Consider the following 22,614-nt stretch of genomic DNA (forward strand, 5'->3'; position numbering starts at 1 on the left):
AGGAGAGAAGGGTTAAGATTGACTTTGGAAAGGTTAGAAGTTCAGCACAACATCGTGGGATGAACGATCTGTATTGTGCTGTCATGTTCTGTTTTTAACTCAATTGAAATTAGTATCAATAACTGCAAACTAAATCTTTTCCCTTTTACTTGTAATGGTGAGCCCCTTTAGTTTTGTGCCTTGCCTTCATCTGAACTTTTTACTTTTGTGATCAGTTCATTGACTTGCACATCCCACATCAAATAAGGTTGGCCAGGAGACAATCAGAGCATTTTGAAAGCTGCATCTTTCATTCTTAACCCAAATGAATGAAAGTATAAATCCTGCATGGTTAATATTTATCAACAAGACAAGGTTTTATAAGAGAAACAAAAACAATTGCTAGAAAGGACTTTGAGATGCTTTTGTCAACTGCTGTCTGTTAAAACTGAAGAATTTGAGCACAGAGTTTGACCAGTGTGACTTGCATGTTCAAATGTACAATTGGTGAGCAGTGTTTAGATATCGATTGCAATGAGTGCATGTTTTGGGAAAGACAATTTATACTATCTGTTTTATTTTACTCTTCTAGGCCAAGAAGAAGTTCCACTGGGCAAGGAAAAAATCCCACTCCTTTGTGGTGAACATTCTGGCCCAAGCTCTGTATGAACTTTTTGCTGCTACTGATGGTAAGAGTGACTTAGCAATTCGAGATTCTCTTCCGCAGCCTTTAGAACTTAGGTTTGATCCTGACTACAGGTGTTAGATGTGTGTAGTTTTCCTGCTCTCCCTGTGCCCTGGTTTTCTCCCACTTCCCAAAGATATTCTGGTAGGTGAATTTGGCAACTGCACGTTTACCTTTCAGTGTTGGGAAGAGGCAGAAAAGTCAAAGGGGATTTAATGAGTCAATGAGAGAGAGGTTGCAGAGCTGATGGGATTGTTCCATTAGGGTGACTAGCCTCTTCTATGCCACAGTAAATCATCTCGAACAGCCAGAGAATAAGGTTCCCAAAGACTCCTGAGCCTTTGGGGAAAAATAATTGCCTTGTCTGTCTTGAGCAGTTCCCTTTTAAATAAACTGTGACCCCCTGGATCTGGAGTAGGTTAAAAGGTCAGCACAACATTATGGGCTGAAGCGTCTCCACTGTACTGTTCTTTTCTGTGCTACACCTTACCAATATCTTTATGAAATTTATGCAAATATTTCTTTATTTTATTTCAGATTCATTACATCAGCTGCGGAAGGCTTGTTTTCATTACTTCAAATTGGGAGGGCAGTGTGTCACAGGTCCAGTGGGTCTGCTATCTGTGTAAGTTCTAATATAACACATCCATTTCTGGTGGGTGGGTGTTTGGGGGTATTTTCAAAGATTGTTTCCTCTGAATTGTGGCTGTGAAAGGCAGTGTTAGTGGCAGCAGAGTTGTAGGGAAGTGGTGTGGGTCACTGTTATTCAAACTGATGAAAGCTGCCTCTGGGTGAAGAGGAAGATTCCAGTCAAGTTAGAATTTTCTTCAAAATGCCTAAATCTCCCAAAGATCTACCATCCAGTCATCCCTGCATCCCTGTGTTTGGATTTCCAACTACCAGAAAGCCAGATGAATACCTTGCTGAAAATCACAGCTTTAACTCAAACATAGTAGTCACTAGATGTGACTACTGGGGTGGCATAGTCATGGCAGTTAGTGTAATGCTATTAACAGCACCAACCTGTAAGATCAGAGTTCAATTCCCACTAGTGTCTGTAAGGAGTCTGTATTTCTTCCTGTGAATCTGAGTTTTCTCTGGGTTCTCTCGTTTTCTCCCATGTTCTGTATGGTTAAGGTGAGTGAGTTGTTGGCATGCTATGTTGGTGCTGGAAATGTGGAGACACTTTCAGGCTGCTCAGCACAATACTCCCCCTCGTATCCCATCCGTTATTTATTTATTTATTTATATACACTTTCTTTTTCTCTCTCTCTCTCCTTTTTCTTCCTCTGTTGCTCTCACTATACCACTTGCCCATCCTCTGGGCTTCCATCCCCCTCCTCCTTTTCTTTCTCCCTAGGCCTCCTGTCCCATGATCCTCTCATATCCCTTTTGCCAATCAACTGTCCAGCTCTTGGCTCCATCCCTCCCCCCTCCTATCTTCTCCTATCATTTCCGATCTCGCCCTCCCCCTCCCACTTTCAAATCTCTTACTAGCGCTTCTTTCAGTTAGTCCTGACGAAGGGTCTTGGCCCGAAACGTCAACTGTACCTCTTCCTAGAGATGCTGCCTGGCCTGCTGCGTTCACCAGCAACTTTGATGTGTGTTGTCAGCACAATACTTGCTGATTTGAGTTGATGTACATGTGACAAATAAAGCCAATCTTTAATCTGCATTTGATAGTTTTCATTCCAGGAATTTGGGTTGAACCTTAATTTAATTGCTATTCCTAGTTGACCAATGCAGTCCTTGAGGTACAAGGGGGTAAACCCACAATGGATTGGGGTTGCAGGGATCTGATCTAGCAATGGTGAAGGAACAGTCATATAATTTCCAGCCTCCTGGGATGAAGTTTTGTGAGAGGAAATGTGATTCAGTGGTGTAAAACTATGGATATAATTCTGCAATTTGGTAATTGATTTTCTTTGTGTGTCATCCAGACAGATTGAATATGTCATTGTAATATAAAGGAGAAAGCAGTAATAAATTATAGAATCTAATGTTAGCAGTTACTGAGGAAGTGCAGGTCAATAATAGATTAGTATTGACTTAGTGTCATGCTGGAGAGGATATTTGCCTTTTAAATTTCCTGCATGTGTCTGACTGTTGACTTTTTTCCTTAGGCTTTCTCCTGAACCAATGACTCTGATTGGACATTTCTTCGCAGTTGCATTCTATGCTATCTATTTCTCATTCAAGGCAGAACCTTGGTACCTGAAACCACGAGCCCTGTTGAAGGGTGCTCTTATTGTTTATCGTGCCTGCTTGGTTATCTTTCCCCTTATTTATTCTGAAATGAAGTATCTCATTTATTGAATCACAGTTGGAAATGATAAAAAAAAAGGTCATGTAGAGCCTTGGAAATTTTAATATTTACCCTTGCTACAGTCTAAATAATGGATTCATAATGTTGTCGAAAGATTCTCTAAGACCATTTGTGAAACATGGCTGTTCACCTTCTACCTTGTGAACTTGTGATGCAAGCGTGTAATTGTAATCCACTTAATGCCCAATTGCAGACCATCCATAAAACGACTTGACCTTCAGTGCACTTTTTATATAGCGCTGATTATGGCTGATGGCACGGGCTTTCAGAAGTCTCTCTGTTATTGATGAAGCGCTCCGTTCTTTTGTTATTCAAAACGTGTTTATCCTCAATGAATTACTCCTTTTTTAAAAAAAATCCAGTCAATTGATTTCCACAGTAAAGTCATCTCCAACTTGCATTGTGTGTTTTATCTTAATCATTTGTTGTTGCCTTCTGCCTCAGAACTGCAGGCACCTTGTACCTTATTGGAAATCAAGCCATACAGTACTGGTGCAAAAATCTTGGGCACATGTATACAGCTAGAATGCCTAGGACTTTTCCACAGTACTGTATTTGTCAACATGGAGCAGAGAACGAGTTTGTAAATCTGGCATAAGTAAAGAATGTTGGGAATGGTGAGGGTGGAGCACTGCGGGAGGTGTGTGGGACTGGTGGCAGAGGAGTGCTAGGGGCGAGGTTGCAGACACACCCTGTCCTGAGACACTGGGGAAGGTAATTTGATTCCAAACAATTGGTTTATTGATCATTACAGCATGTCTCTCAGGTGCTTCCAGCTTCCTCTTCTCTCCATTCCCCTTTCCCCAACAATGATCCCCCTCTCCCTGACCTCTCTCCCTCCACCGCCCCCACTCTCAGTCCGTAATAGAGACCTACATCAGAATTGGGTTTATCATTACTCACATTATGTCAAGAAACTTGTTTTTTTTTAATGTTGTGACAGCAATACAGCGCAATACATAAAGTTACTATAGTACTGTGGAATAGTCTTGGGCACCCTATGTGCCTTAGACTTTTGCACAGTACTGTATAAATATACTTCGTAAGAAGAAATGTCAAGTTCAAGGGTGTTTGCTTTATCTGATTACATTTGGGTAATATTTGGAAGTACTAAAATTGGGATTTTAATGATTCTGTTCCTGTGAAACCATTTTGACAGCTAATTACTTATTCAAATTATATTTGAGTATTATGGGTGGGGTTCAATGGCAAGTTTATGAAACATAACGCATTATTTAATCATTTAATGGCTCTCCTGTCCGTTTTGAAGACAAATGAAACCAGGTTTGTGTCTGCTGTCGGTAGCAAGGAACATCATTAGATAAAGAACTGTCAGAAGCTAGCAATTATGGGGAAGGGTAATGTGTGAGGAGGGGTTAGAAAATAAAAATCTGTAGTTATCAAAATTCTTTAGTTATTGATTTTCCCTACTCCCTCTGCAATTGGCCCTGTATTTTCCTTAAATTTGCATACTTTATTTTGAATGGAGATTGCAGTAATGTTTGGTACCACTAGATGCCACTTGGGTACAGAGGGTTCATCATCATAGGGAGTTAGAGCATGGAAATATGCACTTCACCAGCAACCATCAATCAGACATTTATACCAATCCTATATTAATCCCATGTTTTTTTCTTTTAAATTCTCCCTTCATTCCTATTGACTCTCCCTAGCTTACACTAGGGAAAATTTACAGTGGCCAATTAGCCTGCCAGTTAGTTCTTGGGATGTAGGAGACCAGGGTATCTGCACGGGCAACACCTGAAGTCAGGATTGAAGCAGGGTCTTGAATTCTGTGAAGCAGCAGTTCTATGGGCTGTGCCACTCTATCAAATATTTTCTAGTCAACTGATTTCCTTGGATGACTAAATGCTTCATTCTTGTGCATATGATCATATACTCAATTTTCTTTTCTATTTCTTTAAATCCTTCTTTAAAAAGAGGCTGACATGTGTCAAATGGACAACTTTGCAACCCTCTAATCATACTCTCAATCTGAAATTTATGTGCTGTATTAAAAGTGTATATAATTGTGAACATAGCAGTAATTTTTCACAGCCTACATTTCTTTGATATGTTTAGTTATTCTGTCAGTAATTCCAAAATTGGACAAGTTTTGAATAAAATCTTTATAATTTGTTGAAGACTGTTTTGGAAATAGGATTTTTTTTTCCCCGGTGTTATCTCCTTGCAGGTGTGCTCATCATGAGTTATGATTTCTTTCCTTATAAAGATGTTCACCTGACAATGCACAAAATGCTAATTAAAGGTAGATGAACTTACAGTACAGTTGCAGATTGGCAGGTATGTAGGCATCACTGAATTATGGCTGAAAGCAGATTATAGGACAGGCAGAAGGGCAGCTCTGTTGCTTTAAAAAATGACATCGTCATTAGAAAAAGGTGACATAGGGTAAGAAGCTGTTGTATCATTTTTGATAGAGCAAAGGAACTGTAAGGGTAAAAAGACCTTGATGGGAGTTGTTTACAGACCCCCAAATAGTAGTAAGGATGTGGCCTACAAATTACCATGTGAGATAGAAAATACATACCAAATGGGCAATGTTAAAATAGTCATGGGGGACTTCAGTATCCAGGTAGATTGGGAAAATCAGGTTGGTGCTGGATTCCAGGAGGGGAAGTTTCTAGAGGGCCAAAGAGATGGCTTTTTAGAGCTGCTTGTGGTTGAGCCCACTAGAGGATCAATTATTCTGGATTGGGTTTTGTGCAATGAACCAGAATTGATTAGTGAGCTTAAGGTAAAAGAACCCTTGGAGACAAGTGATCATAATATGATCAAATTCACCCTGAAATTTGAGAAGCAGAAGCTAAAGTCAGATGTATCAGTAAAAGTGGAGTAAAAGGAATTACAGATGCATGAGAGTGGATTTGGCCGGAATTGATCGGAAAAGAACACTGGCAGGGATGACGGCAGAGAAGCAATGACTGGAATTTCTGGAAGCAATTCAGAAGGCACAGGAAATAAACATCCCAAAGAGGAAGAAGTATTCTAAAGGAAAGGTGACACAGCCATGGCTAACAAGAGAAGTCAATGCCAACATAAAAGCCAAAGGGAGGGCATATAATAGAGCAAAAATTAGTGGGAAGTTAGTGGAATGGGAAGTTTTTAAAAACCAAGAGAAGGCAACTTAAAGTCATTCAAAAAAAAAAGTAAAGATGGAATACAAAAGTAAGCTAGCCAGTAATAATAAAGAGGATACCAAAAGTTTCTTCAGATAAATAAAGTGTAAAAGAGAGGAGAGAGTGGATATCCTGATTGGGCATGGCATCAAAGGTTATGGGGAGAAGGCCAGGAACCGAGGTTGAGGAGTTTTATTTAAAAAAAAAGGATCAGCCACAATTGAATGGCGGAGCAGACTCAATGGATCAGATAGCCTAATTCTGCTCCTATGTCTTGTGGATATCGGACCATTGGAAAACTATGCTGGAGAGGTGATAATGGGGGACAAGGAAATAGCAGATGAACCGAATTAAGTATTTTGTGTCAGTCTTCATTGTGGAAGACACTAGCAGTGTGAGGGCAATTCCAGGTGTCAGGGGTCATGGAGTGTTTGAAGTTACCATAACTAGAAAGAAGGTTCTTAAGAAACTGAAAGGTCTAAAGGTAGATAAGTCACCTGGATCAGATAGTGTATACTCCAAAGTTCTGAAAGAGGTTGCTGAAGGGATCATGAAGGCAATAGTAATGATCTTTCAAGAATCACTAGATTCTGGTGTGCTTCTGGAAGACTGGAAAATTGCAAATGTCACTTTTCTCTTCAAGAAGGGAAAGGAAACTATAGTCCAGTTAGTCTGACCTCAGTGGATGGGAAGATTTTGTGGTCGATTGTTCAGGATAGGGTGTCAGGGTACTTGGAGGCATATGATAAAATAAGCTGTAGTCAGCATGGTATCCTCAAGGGAACATCTTGCCTGACAAATCTGTTGGAATTCTTTGAAGAAGCAATAAGCAGGATAGACGAAGGAGAATCAGTTGATGTTGTGTACCTGGATTTTCAGAAGGCCTTTGACAAGGTGCCACACATGAGGCTGCTTAACAAGCAGGGAAGATACTAGCCTAGATAAAGCAGTGGCTGATTGACAGCAGGTAGAGAGTGGCAATAAAGAGAATTTTTCTGGTTGGCTGCTGGTGACGTGGTGTTCCACAGGGGTCGGTGATGGGACCGATTCTTTTCACGTTATCTGCCATTGATTTGGATGATGGAATTGGTGGCTTTGTTGCAAAGTACATGGAGCTTAGAAAAATAGAGGGCTATGTGCTAGGGAAATCTTAAGCAGTTTCTGGAGTAGGTTACATGGTCGAAACAACATTGTGGGCCAAAGGGCCTGTAATGTGCTGTAGATTTCTAGGTTCTACGTTTACATCTATATAAGTCAGAGCAGTGCTGCCAGGATAATCAAGGACACGACCCACCCAGCCAACACACTTTTCATCCCTCTTCTCTCTGGGAGAAGGCTCAGGAGCTTGAAGACTGGTACGGCCAGATTTGGGAACAGCTTCTTTCCATCTGTGATAAGACTGCTGAATGGATCCTGACCCGGATCTGGGCCGCACCCTCCAAATATCCGGACCTGCTTCTCGGGTTTTTTTTGCACTACCTTACTTTCCCTTTTCTATTTTCTATTTATGATTTATAATTTATATTTTTAATATTTACTATTGGTTTGTACTCCAGGGAACGCGAAGCGCAGAATCAAATATCGCTGTGATGATTGTACACTCTAGCATCAATTGTTTGGTGACAATAAAGTATAAAGTATTAAGTATAAGTAACCTAGATTCAGAAATGCTGTGGAGCTGGGGCACAGATGCCACTGCTTTTAATAGGAAAGTGGGAATAAATGGTAGAGTCTAAGCAATAATTTTGTGATTACAGAAGCCCTTAACAACATTTGTAAATGACCAAATGAAATTCCAGGCACAAAAAGCCAAAAGCTTTACACGTTGAAGAAGGTAATGAAGGCCATACAAGCTGGGGAAGAGAAATCTGATTTACTTCATTAACTTTCATAGTTCTGCTCACTCACAACTATTGTCAGGAACCTTCTTTGTCTCCTTCATCATTTCGTCAGATTTTCTAGATCCTTTCAACCCTTTAATTTGATGTTTATGCAAATATGGCACACATACAATACATTTGTGAAATCAGATCATTTCTATTGTTTGTAAGCTCCACACAGACTATGCTTGGTCTTTGTAGAGTAGTGGTTTACAAATAAAACATGTTAGGCTATAGTCAAATTAATAAAAAGGTTTGTTTTTCTTTAATGTCTCTTGTGATGTTAGTATATCCCAAAGCACTTTACAACCAATAGAGTAATTTTGAAACTCAGTCACGGTTGTCATGCCTGGAATGCAGCCGTCAATTTGTACACACCAACCTCCCAGTAGCAATGATATGATAACAATTACATCTGCTCTTGTGATATTGATTGAGATATCATCATATAATCACCAGGGAAATCTTTTACTGAAATAGTGTCTGTAGTTAATCCACCCGAGAGAGTAGATGGGGCCTTTGATTAAATATCTTAGCGAAAGGGTGGCACATCCAGCAATATAGTACCACCTCAGCTTGGACCAGAGATCCCGCTTTGAGTTTTATGTTCAAATTTCTGTATTCATACTTGAACCAACAACTTTCTGGTTTAAAAGTCAGAGTACTACCAACAAAACCAAAGCTCAATTCACAGTTATGGTTGGAATGAGATAACCTGAAAACAACACAGAAAGAAAAAAGGAAACAGAACAGGACTTGTGGCCATAGTTGCAAAGGATACAAAGATATTTTGAGGGACAGGTAGTGTTGAGGAAGGAAGAAGCTTGCAGAAGGACTTAGACAATGGGTAAAGAAGTGGCAGATGGAATGTAGTATGAAATATAGTATAATATGGTGAAGGTAAAACAGAACTTTTTGGCCACAATGAGCAAAGGTATGTTTGGTGAAAAAAGGGTGCAGAATTTCATGAAAAGAACACCTCTCCAACTGTTAAGCACGGGGGTGGATCAATCATGATTTGGGCTTGTGTTGCAGTCAGTGGCACGGGGAACATTTCACTGGTAGAGAGAAGAATGAATTCAATTAATTACCAGCAAATTCTGGAAGGCGTCTGTAAAAAAGCTGAAGATGAAAAGAGGATGGCTTCTACAACAGGATAATGATCCTAAACACACCTCAAAATCCACAATGGGCTACCTCAAGAGGCGCAAGCTGAAGGTTTTGTCATGATCCTCGCAGTCCCCCAACCTCAACATCATCGAAAATCTGCAGATAGACTTCAAAAGAGCAGTGTATGCCAGACAGCCCAAGAATCTCACAGAACTAGAAGCCTTTTGCAAGGAACAATGGGCAAAAATCCCCCAAACAAGAATTGAAAGACTCTTAGCTGGCTACAGAAAGCATTTACAAGCTGTGATACTTGCCAAAGGGGTTGTTACTAAGTACTTGAAGACAGAAACGGGTGAATTTATTATGGGGAACAAGGAAATGGCAGATGACTTGAACAGGTACTTTGCATCTGTCTTCACACACAATCTCCCAGATATAATAGTGACCAAAGGACCTAGGGTAATCATCCCAGGGTACTTAAGGAGGTGGCTTTAGAAATTGTGAACACATTGGTAATCATTTTCCAATGTTCTATAGATTCAGGATCAGTTCCTGTGGATTGGAGGGTAGCTAATGTTGTCTCACTTTTCAAGAAAGGAGGGAGAGAGAAAACAGGGAATTATAGACCGGTTAGCCTGACGTCAGTGGTGGGAAAGATGCTGGAGTCAATTATAAAAGATGAAATTACGACACATTTGGATAGCAATAACAGAATCGTGCTTGACTAATCTTCTGGAATTTTTTGGGGATGTATCTATGAAAATGGACAAGGGAGAGCCAGTGGATGTAGTGTACATCGACTTTCAGAAAGCCTTTGATAAAGTCCCACATAATAGGAGATTAGTGGGCAAAATTAGGGCACATGGTATTGGGGCAGGGTACTGACATGGATTGAAAATTGGCTGGCTGACAGGAAACAAAGAGTAGTGATTAACTGCAACACACATCAAGGTTGCTGGTGAACGCAGCAGGCCAGGCAGCATCTCTAGGAAGAGGCACGGTCGACATTTCAGGCTGAGACCCTTCGTCAGGACTAACTGAAAGAAGAGTTAGTAAGAGATTTGAAAGTGGGAGGGGGAGGGGGAGATCGAAAATGATAGGAGAAGACAGGAGGGGGAGGGATGGAGCTAAGAGCTGGACAGGAGATTGGCAAAGGGGATATGAGAGGATGATGGGAGAGGAGGTCCGGGGAGAAAGACAAGGGAGGGGGGGAACCCAGAGGATGAGCAAGGGATATAGTCAGAGGGACAGAGGGAGAAAAAGGAGAGTGAGAGAAAGAATATGTGTATAAAAATAAATAACGGATGGGGTATGAGGGGGAGGTGGGGCATTAGCGGAAGTTAGAGAAGTCGATGTTCATGCCATCAAGTTGGAGGCCCCAGACAGTCCTTCCAGGTGAGGCGACACTTCACCTGTGAGTCGGCTGGGGTGATATACTGCGTCCGGTGCTCCCGATGTGGCCTTCTATATATTGGCGAGACCCAACGCAGACTGGGAGACCGCTTTGCTGAACACCTACGCTCTGTCTGCCAGAGAAAGCAGGATCTCCCAGTGGCCACACATTTTAATTCCACATCCCATTCCCATTCTGACATGTCTATCCACGGCCTCCTCTACTGTAAAGATGAAGCCACACTCAGGTTGGAGGAACAAAACCTTATATTCCGTCTGGGTAGCCTGCAACCTGATGACATGAACATCGACTTCTCTAACTTCCGCTAATGCCCCACCTCCCCCTCGTACCCCATCCGTTATTTATTTTTATACACACATTCTTTCTCTCACTCTCCTTTTTCTCCCTCTGTCCCTCTGGCTATACCTCTTGCCCATGCTCTGGGTTTGCCCCGCCCTGTCTTTCTCCCCGGACCTCCTGTCCCATGATCCTCTCATATCCCCTTTGCCAATCACCTGTCCAGTTCTTGGCTCCATCCCTCCCACTCCTGTCTTCTCCTATCATTTTCAATCTCCCCCTCCTCCTCCCACTTTTTAATCTCTTACTAACTCTTCCTTCAGTTAGTCCTGACGAAGGGTCTCGGCCTGAAACGTCGACTGTACCTCTTCCTAGAGATGCTGCCTGGCCTGCTGCGTTCACCAGCAACTTTGATGTGTGTTGCTTGAATTTCCAGCACCTGCAGAATTCTTGTTGTTTGTAGTGTTTAACTGGTCCCTTTTGGAATGGCAGGCGGTGACCAGTGGGGTACCGCAGGGTTCAGTGCTGGGACCGTAGCTGTTTACAATATACATTAATGATTTAGATGAAGGGATTAAAAGTAACTATAGCACATTTGCAGATGACACAAAGCTGGGTGGCAGTGTGAAATGTGAGGAGGATGTTATGAGAATGCAGGGTGACTTGGACAGGCTGGGTGAGTGGGCGGATGCATGGCAGATGCAGTTTAATGTGGATAAATGTGAAATTATCCACTTTGGTGGCAAGAACAGGAAGGCAGATAATTACCTAAATGGAGTCAAGTTAGGAAAAGGGGAAGTACAACGAGATCTAGGTGTTCTTGTACATCAGTCACTGAAGCATGCAGGTACAGCGGGCAGTGAAGAAAGCTAATGGCATGCTGGCCTTCATAAAAAGGGGAATTGAGTATAGGAGCAAATAGGTCCTTCTGCAGCTGTACAGGGCCCTGGTGAGACCACACCTGGAGTATTGTGTGCAGTTTTGGTCTCCAAATTTGAGGAAGAACATTCTTGCTATTGAGGGAGTGCAGCGTAAGTTCACAAGGTTAATTCTCGGGATGGCGGGACTGTGATATGTTGAAAGATTGGAGTGACTGGGCTTGTATACACTGGAATTTAGAAGAATGAGAGGGGACCTGATTGAAACATATAAGATTATTAAGGGATTGGACACACTGGAGGCCGAAAGCATGTTCCCGCTGATGGGTGAGTCCAGAACCAAAGGTCACAGTTTAAGAATAAGGGGTAGGCCATTTAGAACGGAGTTGAGGAAAAACTTTTTCACCCAGAGAGTGGTGGATATGTGGAATGTTCTGCCCCAGAAGGCAGTGGAGGCCAAGTCTCTGGATGCTTTCAAGAAAGAAATGGATAGAGCTCTTAAAGATAGCAGAATTAAAGGTTATGTTGATAAGGCAGAAACTGGATACTGATTGTGGATGATCAGCCATGATCACAGTAAATAGCGATTGTCTATTGTCTATACTGACCATGCAGGGTGGCCAAACTTTTGCTTCAGGTCCTTTTCCTTTTTATTATTTTGAAACTGTAAAAGATGGAAATAAAAAAGTACTCTTGCTTAAAATATTAAAGAAATGTGTCATCTTTAACTTTATGCTTTTTGGAAATCAGGTCATCTTTTACTCGCTTAGCTATTCACAGTAACAGAAATTTTGACCAGGGTGCCCAAATTTTTTCATGCCACTGTATATATGACAACTCTTGCATCTGTCCTCAATCAGCTCTTACTAGTATTGATCGATATATTTGCATCACCATTGTTGCTTATTGACCTGGGATGCATTGGCTAGTCCATTCCCTAACTTATAACACTGATTAACCTACAAATATCGTTATAATATATTTTGGGCTTTTCTGATGTAGTAAAGATCAACATAAATTGAAATCCTCTTTCATTCGAAGGAGTCTGAGAGTCTGAGTGGGAGTGCCCAGAAAGACATTTTTGAAATTTTCGTTATTTTTTTTTCTCTCCAACAGCGTTCTGAGAGGCGGGACTGCGCAGGCGTGTGACGTCGGGCAGTGCAGCGCGGCAGATTTAAAAGGGCAGACATCCTGCTTCGGGTTTGATTCGAAGAAGAAGTCTGAGAGTCTGAGTGGGAGTGCCGAGAAAGACATTTTTGAAATTTTCGTTATTTTTTTTTCTTCTCCAACGGCGTTCTGAGAGGTGGGACTGCGCAGGCGTGTGACGTCGGGCTGTGCAGCGCGGCAGATTTAAAAGGAACAGAGCCTCATAGAGCGGGCAGCGTAGTTTGCGGGCTGCGGAGTGAGCCAGGAGCAGAGTGAAGACTTAAGGGCTTCGGCTCAACGGGCTTAGGCGGAAACAGGCGAGGAAGGTTTGGCATTCATTTTCTGTTGTTACTTGAGGAGAGGGGTAGTATGAGTGTGAGGGCAGTTTGCTGTTCTCGGTGTCGGATGTGGGAGGCCCTGGAGTCTCCAAGCCTCCTGGACGTCTACATCTGCGCCAAGTGCATCGAGATGCAGCTCCTAAGGGACCGCGTTACGGAACTGGAGCTGCAGCTCGATGACCTTCGTCTGGTCAGGGAGAGTGAGGAGGCGATAGAGAGGAGTTGCAGGCAGGTGGTCACGCCGGGGCCACGGGAGGCAGACAAGTGGGTCACGGTTAGGAGGGGGAAGGGGAAAAGTCAGGTAATAGGGAGTACCCCGGTGGCTGTGCCCCTTAACAACAGGTACTCCTGTTTGAGTACTGTTGGGGGGGACAGCTTACCCGGGGGAAGCGACAGTGGCCGTGCCTCCGGCACAGAGTCTCGCCCTGTAGCTCAGAAGGGTAGGGCAAGGAAGAGGAGGGCAGTTGTGATAGGGGACTCGATAGTAAGGGGGTCAGATAGACGATTCTGTGGACCCAGTCCAGAGGTAGTTTGCCTCCCTGGTGCCAGGGTCCGGGATATTTCTGATCGTGTCCAAGATATCCTGAAGTGGGAGGGTGAGGAGCCAGAGGTCGTGGTACATATAGGTACCAATGACATAGGTAGGAAAAGGGATGAGGACCTGAAAGGAGAATATAGGGAGCTAGGAAGGGAGTTGAGAAAAAGGACCACAAAGGTAGTAATCTCGGGATTACTGCCTGTGCCACGCGACAGTGAGAGTAGGAATGCGATGAGGTGGAGGATAAATGCGTGGCTGAGGGATTGGAGCAGGGGGCAGGGATTCAAGTTTTTGGATCATTGGGACCTCTTTTGGCGCAGGCGTGACCTGTACAAAAAGGACGGGTTGCACCTGAATCCTAGGGGGACCAATATCCTGGCAGGGAGATTAGCGGGGGCTACTGAGGTGACTTTAAACTAGAATGGTTGGGGGGTGGGAATCAAATTAAAGAGGCTAGGCGTGAGGAAGTTAGTTCACTACAGGGGGATGGGAACCAGTGCAGACAGGCAGAGGGGTGTAAAGTGAGGGTAGAAGCAAAAAGTACTATGGAGAAAAGTAAAAGTGGCAGGCCGACAAATCCAGGGCAAGCATTAAAGAGGGCCACTTTTCAGCATAATTGTAAAAGGACTAAGGGAGTTGTAAAAGAGCGCCTGAAGGCTTTGTGTGTCAATGCAAGGAGCATTCGTAATAAGGTGGATGAATTGAAAGTGCAGATTGTTATTAATGATTATGATATAGTTGGGATCACAGAGACATGGCTCCAGGGTGACCAGGGATGGGAGCTCAACGTTCAGGGATATTCAATATTCAGGAGGGATAGACATGAAGGAAGGGGAGGTGGGGTGGCGTTGCTAGTTAAAGAAGAGATTAACGCAATAGAAAGGAAGGACATAAGCCGGGAAGATGTGGAATCGATATGGGTAGAGCTGCGTAACACTAAGGGGCAGAAGACGCTGGTGAGAGTTGTGTACAGGCCACCTAACAGTAGTAGTGAGGTCGGAGATGGTATTAAACAGGAAATTAGAAATGTGTGCAATAAAGGAACAGCAGTTATAATGGGTGACTTCAATCTACATGTAGATTGGGTGAACCAAATTGGTAAAGGTGCTGAGGAAGAGGATTTCTTGGAATGTATGCGGGATGGTTTTTTGAACCAACATGTCGAGGAACCAACTAGAGAGCAGGCTATTCTGGACTGGGTTTTGAGCAATGAGGAAGGGTTAATTTGCGATCTTGTCGTGAGAGGCCCCTTGGGTAAGAGTGACCATAATATGGTGGAATTCTTCATTAAGATGGAGAGTGACATAGTTAATTCAGAAACAAAGGTTCTGAACTTAAAGAGGGGTAACTTTGAAGGTATGAGACGTGAATTAGCTAAGATAGACTGGCAAACGACACTTAAAGGATTGACGGTGGATATGCAATGGGAAGCATTTAAAGGTTGCATGGATGAACTACAACAATTGTTCATCCCAGTTTGGCAAAAGAATAAATCAAGGAAGGTAGTGCACCCGTGGCTGACAAGAGAAATTAGGGATAGTATCAATTCCAAAGAAGAAGCATACAAATTAGCCAGAGAAAGTGGATCACCTGAGGACTGGGAGAAATTCAGAGTTCAGCAGAGGAGGACAAAGGGCTTAATTAGGAAGGGGAAAAAAGATTATGAGAGAAAACTGGCAGGAAACATAAAAACAGACTGTAAAAGCTTTTATAGATATGTGAAAAGGAAAAGACTGGTAAAGACAAATGTAGGTCCCCTGCAGACAGAAACAGGTGAATTGATTATGGGGAGCAAGGACATGGCAGACCAATTGAATAATTACTTTGGTTCTGTCTTCACTAAGGAGGACATAAATAATCTTCCAGAAATAGTAGGGGACAGAGGGTCCAGTGAGATGGAGGAACTGAGCAAAATACATGTTAGTAGGGAAGTGGTGTTAGGTAAATTGAAGGGATTGAAGGCAGATAAATCCCCAGGGCCAGATGGTCTGCATCCCAGGGTGCTTAAGGAAGTAGCCCAAGAAATAGTTGATGCATTAGTGATAATTTTTCAAAACTCTTTAGATTCTGGACTAGTTCCTGAGGATTGGAGGGTGGCTAATGTAACTCCACTTTTTAAAAAAGGAGGGAGAGAGAAACCAGGGAATTATAGACCGGTTAGCCTAACGTCGGTGGTGGGGAAACTGCTGGAGTCAGTTATCAAGGATGTGATAACAGCACATTTGGAAAGCGGTGAAATGATCGGACAAAGTCAGCATGGATTTGTGAAAGGAAAATCATGTCTGACGAATCTCATAGAATTTTTTGAGGATGTAACTAGTAGAGTGGATAGGGGAGAACCAGTGGATGTGGTATATTTGGATTTTCAGAAGGCTTTTGACAAGGTCCCACACAGGAGATTAGTGTGCAAACTTAAAGCACACGGTATTGCGGGTAAGGTATTGGTGTGGGTGGAGAATTGGTTGGCAGACAGGAAGCTTTTGTGGAAGGAGTTCCCAGATACCCACAATTAATGCTGTAAATGCTGATTCTCTGAGTTCACAAAACTTCTGGATATTAATAGATCACCCGCTGTATTTAATATGTTAAGTGATAGTATCAACCTGGTCTGCAAGCTTCCTTGAACTAAATAACTTAGACAGCGATGTCTGGTTTGATACAAGCCAAATTAACATTCCCCACTGTTTTATACTGCAGTCAGCCCAGATATTGTGGAACTAGCTGCCCTTTTAACTTCAGACTGATTATTGCTTTCTGTTTACAGTAAGAACTGAAGATTGGTTCCCATTTATGACAAGAAGTTGAACAAAGAATATTGGTTGGAAGGTTACCTTACTCATAAACAACTTTTTGATCTCTACAAGTGTCAGCTGCAATGCCAGAAGGATGAGCTTGCCAAAAAAAGGCCCTGTGACCCTGGACAGTGAATATCCATTACAGATCCATATCAGATGGGGATTGTTGCCTTAGACTAGCAGGCACTTGTATACCAGTGTGTTTCTTCTTTGCTGAATGGGACAGTCCAAGCCTCATTTTGAGGTCATTATTACTTTACTGGATGCCAATAGTTTGCAACTGACATCTTTTATGCATTGGCCTATGTAGGAGACAAGATTTCTACCACTGAACCAGCAATTCAAGTGATAGATATGAGGTTCAGATAAAGACTCTTAACCCAAAACAGCAACTGTTCATTTCCCTCCAGAGATGCCTGACCCATTAAGCTCCTCCAGCACTTTGTGTGTTGTTCCAGATTCCAACATCTGCAGTTTTTTGTGTCCCTCTCTTTTAATATCCTACATGCTCTCACCTTTTTTATCAGCTGTTGTCCAAACCCAACTCTTTGAATGGCATTTATCTCCTATATCCAAGGAATATCTTCTATTATTTGTAAAAGTAGATTTGGATTAAGCTATCCAAGGCCAATGAATGAGAGAGAAACATTTCTTTTGTAAACAACTAAGTAACTGAAGCACCTTCAATTACTCCAAAAGACTGAGGTTTGGTAAAATACTGAAAGGCTTTTATTCGCTGTACAATACGACCTCCACAGTGAGTGTCTGCCCCCAGACTGAGGGGGAGGGGCAAGGCGAACACCTTTATACAGGACTCTGTGGGAGGAGCCACAGGGGCAGTCAGCAGAGGGGTGTGTCCAGACAGGTAACCGAGTTACAACATATATACATGGTTTACCACATTCACCCCTCCTTTTTTTAAAACGAGTCCTGCGGGGTGAAGTGACTGACAATATTTACAAGAAGTATATTTACAGGTTAAGTCTATCAGGCGGTCGAGTCCGTCGCTGTGATCTACGTAGCACCGGCGGTGATTGCACCGACGATGGCGATTGTGCTGGCTCCAGCCTGACTTCAGGTGCCAGCACGTTAGGCGTCGGTAATCCCTCGTGCGTGTGCGTCGCGCCCGGTATGGGAGTGTCGTGTGGTGTCTGTGTAGGGCTTGGAGTGCGTGGTGTCTCATGGGTACATACATTGGCGGGTACGGGGTCAATAGTCACCATGGAGTGTTCAGGGTAGGGGCCCGGATCTCCTGCGGGCGCCAGGTCGCGGATGGAGACCGTGTCCTCCTGCCCATCAGGTAAAACCGCGTAGGCATACTGGGGGTTCGCATGAAGTAAGTGAACCCTCTCGACTATCGGGGAGTATTTATTGCTCCTCGCATGTTTCCGGAGCAGCACTGGCCCCGGGGACGTCAGCCAAGATGGTAGGGTGGTTCCAGTGGTCAATTTTCTGGGAAAAGAAAAGAGCCGCTCATGAGGGGTGGCATTGGTGGCCGTGCATAACAGGGAGCAGATGGAGTGGAGTGCCTCGGGAAGGACCTCCTGCCAGCGGGAGACCGGCAGTCCCTTTGACCTGAGGGCTAAGAGTGTGGCTTTCCACACCATGTCATTCTCCTTCTCTACCTGTCCATTCCCCCGGGGATTATAGCTCATGGTCCTACTGGTTGCAATTCCCCTAGTCAGTAGATATTGGCGCAGCTCGTCACTCATAAACGAGGACCCTCTGTCACTGTGGATATAGCATGGGTATCCGAACGGAGTGAAGAGCTTGCGCAGAGCTTTTATAACTGACGTGGTAGTGGTGTCGGGGCAGGGGATGGCGAAGTGGAACCGCGAGTACTCGTCGATAACGTTAAGAAAGTACACATTGCGGTCAGTGGAGGGAAGGGGGCCCTTAAAGTCAACACTCAGTCGCTCAAAGGGGCGGGTGGCCTTGATGAGTGGTGCCTTTTCGGGTCGGTAGAAGTGCGGTTTGCACTCTGCGCAGACTTGGCAGTCCCTGGTCATCATCCTGATCTCCTCAAGGGAGTAAGGCAGGTTCTGGGCTTTCACGAAGTGGAAAAGCCGGGTGACTCCCGGGTGGCAAAGGTCTACATGTAGGGTGTATAGCCGGTCGATCTGCACGCTGGCGCATGTTCCCCGGGATAGGGCATCGGAGGGCTCCTTGAGCTTCCCAGGCCTGTACATGATGTCATAGTTGTAGGTGGAGAGTTCGATTCTCCACCTCAGAATTTTATCATTTTTGATTTTGCTCTGCTGCTGATTATTAAAGATGAATGCGACTGAGCACTGGTCAGTTAGCAGGGTGAACCTTTTGCCGGCAAGATAGTGCCTCCAGTGCCTTATAGCTTCCACTATGGCCTCTTTCTCTATCGGAGAGTGCCGAATTTCAGGGCCTTGAAGGGTACGGGAGAAGAACGCCACTGGTCTTCCTGCCTGGTTGAGGGTAGCAGCCAGCGCAAAGTCGGAGGCGTCACTCTCTACTTGGAAGGGAATGGCCTCATCCACCGCATGCATTGCTGCTTTGGCAATGCCCCCTTTTATGCGGTTGAAGGCCGCGTAGGCCTCGGCAGAGAGGGAGAATGTGGTGGACTTGACCAGGGGGCGGGCCTTGTCTGCATAGTTAGAGACCCATTGGGTGTAATATGAAAAGAAGCCCAGGCACCTTTTGAGGGCTCTGAGGGTATTGGGAAGAGGGAGTTCCAACAAGGGGCGCATACGGTCGGGGTCAGGGCCAATGACTCCATTCTCCACGACACACCCAAGGATAGCAAGTCGGGTGGTCCCAAATACACACTTGTCCTTGTTATAGGTGAGGTTGAAAGATTTGGCCGCTTAGAGAAATTTTTGGAGGTTGTTGTCGTGATCCTGCTGGTCGTGACCGCAGATGGTGATGTTATCCAGATATGGGAACGTGGCCTTCAGTTGGCACTGGTCCACCATCCGGTCCATTGCCCTCTGGAAGACAGATACACCATTCGTGACACCAAAGGGGACGCGCAGGAATTGATAAAGCCTGCCGTCCGCCTCGAAGGCAGTGTAAGGGCGGTCCTCCCGGTGGATGGGGAGCTGATGGTAAGCAGATTTTAGGTCTATGGTCGAGTGCACCTTGTACTGTGCTATCTGATTGACCATATCTGCGATGTTGGGTAGAGGGTACGCGTCGAGCTGCGTGAACCTAATGATGGTCTGGCTATAGTCCACGACCATCCTATTCTTCTCCCTGTTCCGAACAACCACCACCTGTACCCTCCAAGGACTTGTGCTTGCCTCAGTGACCCCCTCCCTGAGCAGCCGCTGCACCTCCGACTTAATGAAAGCTCTGTCCCCCACACTGTACCTCCTGCTTTTAGTTGCCACAGGTTTACAGTCGGGGGTCAGGTTGGCAAACAACGGTGGGGAGGGATCTTGAGGGTGGAGAGGCCACAAGTGGTGTCGGTAGTGCGGCAGTTGGCATGATGTTGGGTGGGATGTGCAGGTCAGTGTGTGTGTGTGGTCAGTAGCAGGGTACATGACATATCTCTACAAAACAGGGCATTTATGACAGTAATTGGCGGGAGGGGCCCATCATACTTCATTGTCACGCTTTTCAGGTGGCTCTGGAAGTCCAACCCCAACAGCACAGGGCACACAGTTGAGGCAAGACCAGTAACGTAAAATCCCGATATTCTGTGCCCTGCACCACTAGTGTCGCTACACAACCCCCCCGGATGTCTGTTGTATGCGACCTGGAGGCCATGGTGACCCTCCGACTTACCAGCCGTTTCATGAGTCCACAATGCTGCACCGTGGCCGGGTGGATAAAACTCTCCGTGCTGGCTGTGTCAAACAGGCAGCTTGTCCTGTGTCCCTCCACCAGGATGTCCATCATTGACCTTGCAAGCTGGTGGGGAGCGCTTTGGTCGAGGGTCATGGAAGCCAGGGTGGGGTCGCTGTCTTGGTCCGGCGTGGTGGGGTGCCCCGTGAGCACCCCTTGGTCGTAGGCGGTGGGAGGTGGCGCCGACCAAGATGGCCGCCCCCATGTCTTGCACGTGGTGGTGGCGTGCAGGGGGGATGGCAGCAGGCAAGATGGCGACCCCCACGTCTCGCACGTGGTGGCAGTGTGCAGGGAAGATGGTGGCAGGGAAGATGGCGGCAGGGAAGATGACGGCCCCCATGTCTCGCACGTGGTGGCAGTGTGCAGGCAAGATGGCGACCCCCACGTCTCGCACGTGGTGGCAGTGTGCAGGGAAGATGGCGACCCCCACGTCTCGCACGTGGTGGCAGTGTGCAGGGAAGATGGCGACCCCCACGTCTCGCACGCGGCACTGCTCGATCCCGCTCGCGGTTTTGACTTACAGACCTTGGCGAAGTGGCCCTTCTTTCCGCAGCTGGAGCAGGTAGCTTGTCGGGCCGGGCAGCGTTTCCGGGGTTGCTTCTCCAGTCCGCAGAAGTAGCTCTTCGCGGACTCACGACTGGTGGCAGCCGAGGTCGATTCGCCGGCAGGTTGCGGGGTCTGCGGCACCCATGAGGCCATCGGAGGATCACGTGCCTGGAGAGCCTCGGAGTTATGCAGAGCGGCCTCCAACGTATCAGCCAGCTCCATCGCCGAATTTAGGGTAAGATCGGCTTTTTCCAGCAGCCGCTGGCGCACGTACACTGACCTGGTCCCCGTGACGAAGGCGTCTCTCACTAGGAGTTCTGCATGCTGCGCCGCCGTCAGCTCCTGGCAATTGCAGGCCCGCACGAGCGTCCGTAGGGCCTGGACGAACTCAGCACTCGATTCCCCGGGGCGTTGTTGCCATGTTGCTAAGCGATGTCGAGCATAGACGCTGCTTATCGGCCACAGGTATTGTCTTTCGAGGGCGCTCAGCACGCCATCGTAGCTCGGTTGGTCTCTGATCAGTGAATAGACCCGTGGACTGACCCTGGAGAGTAGAACTCTGCGCTTCACTACGGGGTCGGTTGCTTTAATCTCCTCTAAGTACGCTTTGAAGCAGGCCAGCCAGAGTTCGAAAGCGTTTCCAGCTTCTGGCGTTTGCGGATTGAGGTCTAATTTTTCTGGTCTCAGGGCCTGTTCCATGTTTTAAAACGTACAGCGAATAAAATTGAAGCACCTTCAATTACTCCAAAAGACTGAGGTTTGGTAAAATACTGAAAGGCTTTTATTCGCTGTACAATACGACCTCCACAGTGAGTGTCTGCCCCCAGACTGAGGGGGAGGGGCAAGGAGAACACCTTTATACAGGACTCTGTGGGAGGAACCAGAGGGGCAGTCAGCAGAGGGGTGCGTCCAGACAGGTAACCGAGTTACAACATATATACATGGTTTACCACAGTAACTGCCTTTAAATCAAGGTAGTGATAGCCACCAGACAGAACTGGTTGCCCTAGCTGAAATCTTTGAGGTATGTTCCATTAAACAATAAGACTATAAGGCATAGGAGCAGATTTAGATCATTTAGTCCATCTAGTCTGCTCAGTCATTCCATCATGGCTGATTTATTAGCCCTCTCAACCCCATTTTCCATTCCACGTTCAGATCTGACTTCCTTTTACAGTGCCAGAGACTTGGATTCAATCCTGATTTCGGGTGCTCTCTACGTGGAATTTATATATTCTCCAATGATTACATGTGGGTGCTGCAGTCTCCTCCGCATCCCGAAGGCATTATTGAATTACTAAAGCATTACTAAACCAAAATCTCATACTTGACCATGAAACATAAAACTGACTCTTACTTTGAAATAATAGAGAACAAACTAGTTATTTTCCAAAAGCAAGTTCTGTTGAAGTTAAATGTTTGACAAAGCAAAAAAAAAGTTGATTTGCCATTTTTATTTATTCCACAATTTTTTAAACTAATTTTTAAAATTGAAATTATGTTATTTATTTTACTCATAAATAAAACTTTGAAGCACATGATGTACAACTATTCTAACAAGAAAATTATTCTCTAAACATAATATTTGGAATAAGAAACAAACAAGAGAACATCTACAGATGCTGGAAATCCGAGCAACACACACAAAATGCTGGAGGAACTCAGCAGGCCAGGCAGCCTCTATGGAAAAGTACAGTCGACGTTTTGGCCTGGCCTGCTGAGTTCATCCAGCATTTTGTGTGTG

General features: G+C 45.0%; 2 protein-coding genes across 5 annotated transcripts in view; both read left to right on the plus strand.

Moving 5' to 3' along the window:
• sqlea (squalene epoxidase a) overlaps positions 1 to 5,134 on the plus strand; it is a 34,559-nt gene extending 29,425 nt beyond the window's left edge. For all 4 annotated transcript variants that reach the window (XM_072268309.1, XM_072268307.1, XM_072268306.1 and 1 more), the window contains exons 10-12: positions 572 to 668; positions 1,202 to 1,289; positions 2,788 to 5,134. In XM_072268309.1, coding sequence (XP_072124410.1) covers positions 572 to 668; positions 1,202 to 1,289; positions 2,788 to 2,980 — 378 coding nt within the window. In that variant the 3' untranslated portion in view covers positions 2,981 to 5,134. The remainder of the gene's footprint in view (positions 1 to 571; positions 669 to 1,201; positions 1,290 to 2,787) is intronic.
• A 16,168-nt stretch (positions 5,135 to 21,302) lies between these two features.
• Positions 21,303 to 22,614, plus strand: part of LOC140202419 (uncharacterized) — a 174,612-nt gene continuing 173,300 nt past the window's right edge. Inside the window, exon 1 of the mRNA XM_072267286.1 lies at positions 21,303 to 21,376. Coding sequence (XP_072123387.1) covers positions 21,303 to 21,376 — 74 coding nt within the window. The remainder of the gene's footprint in view (positions 21,377 to 22,614) is intronic.

The sequence above is a fragment of the Mobula birostris genome, chromosome 9, assembly GCF_030028105.1.
Source record: "Mobula birostris isolate sMobBir1 chromosome 9, sMobBir1.hap1, whole genome shotgun sequence".
Lineage (NCBI taxonomy): Eukaryota > Metazoa > Chordata > Chondrichthyes > Myliobatiformes > Myliobatidae > Mobula > Mobula birostris.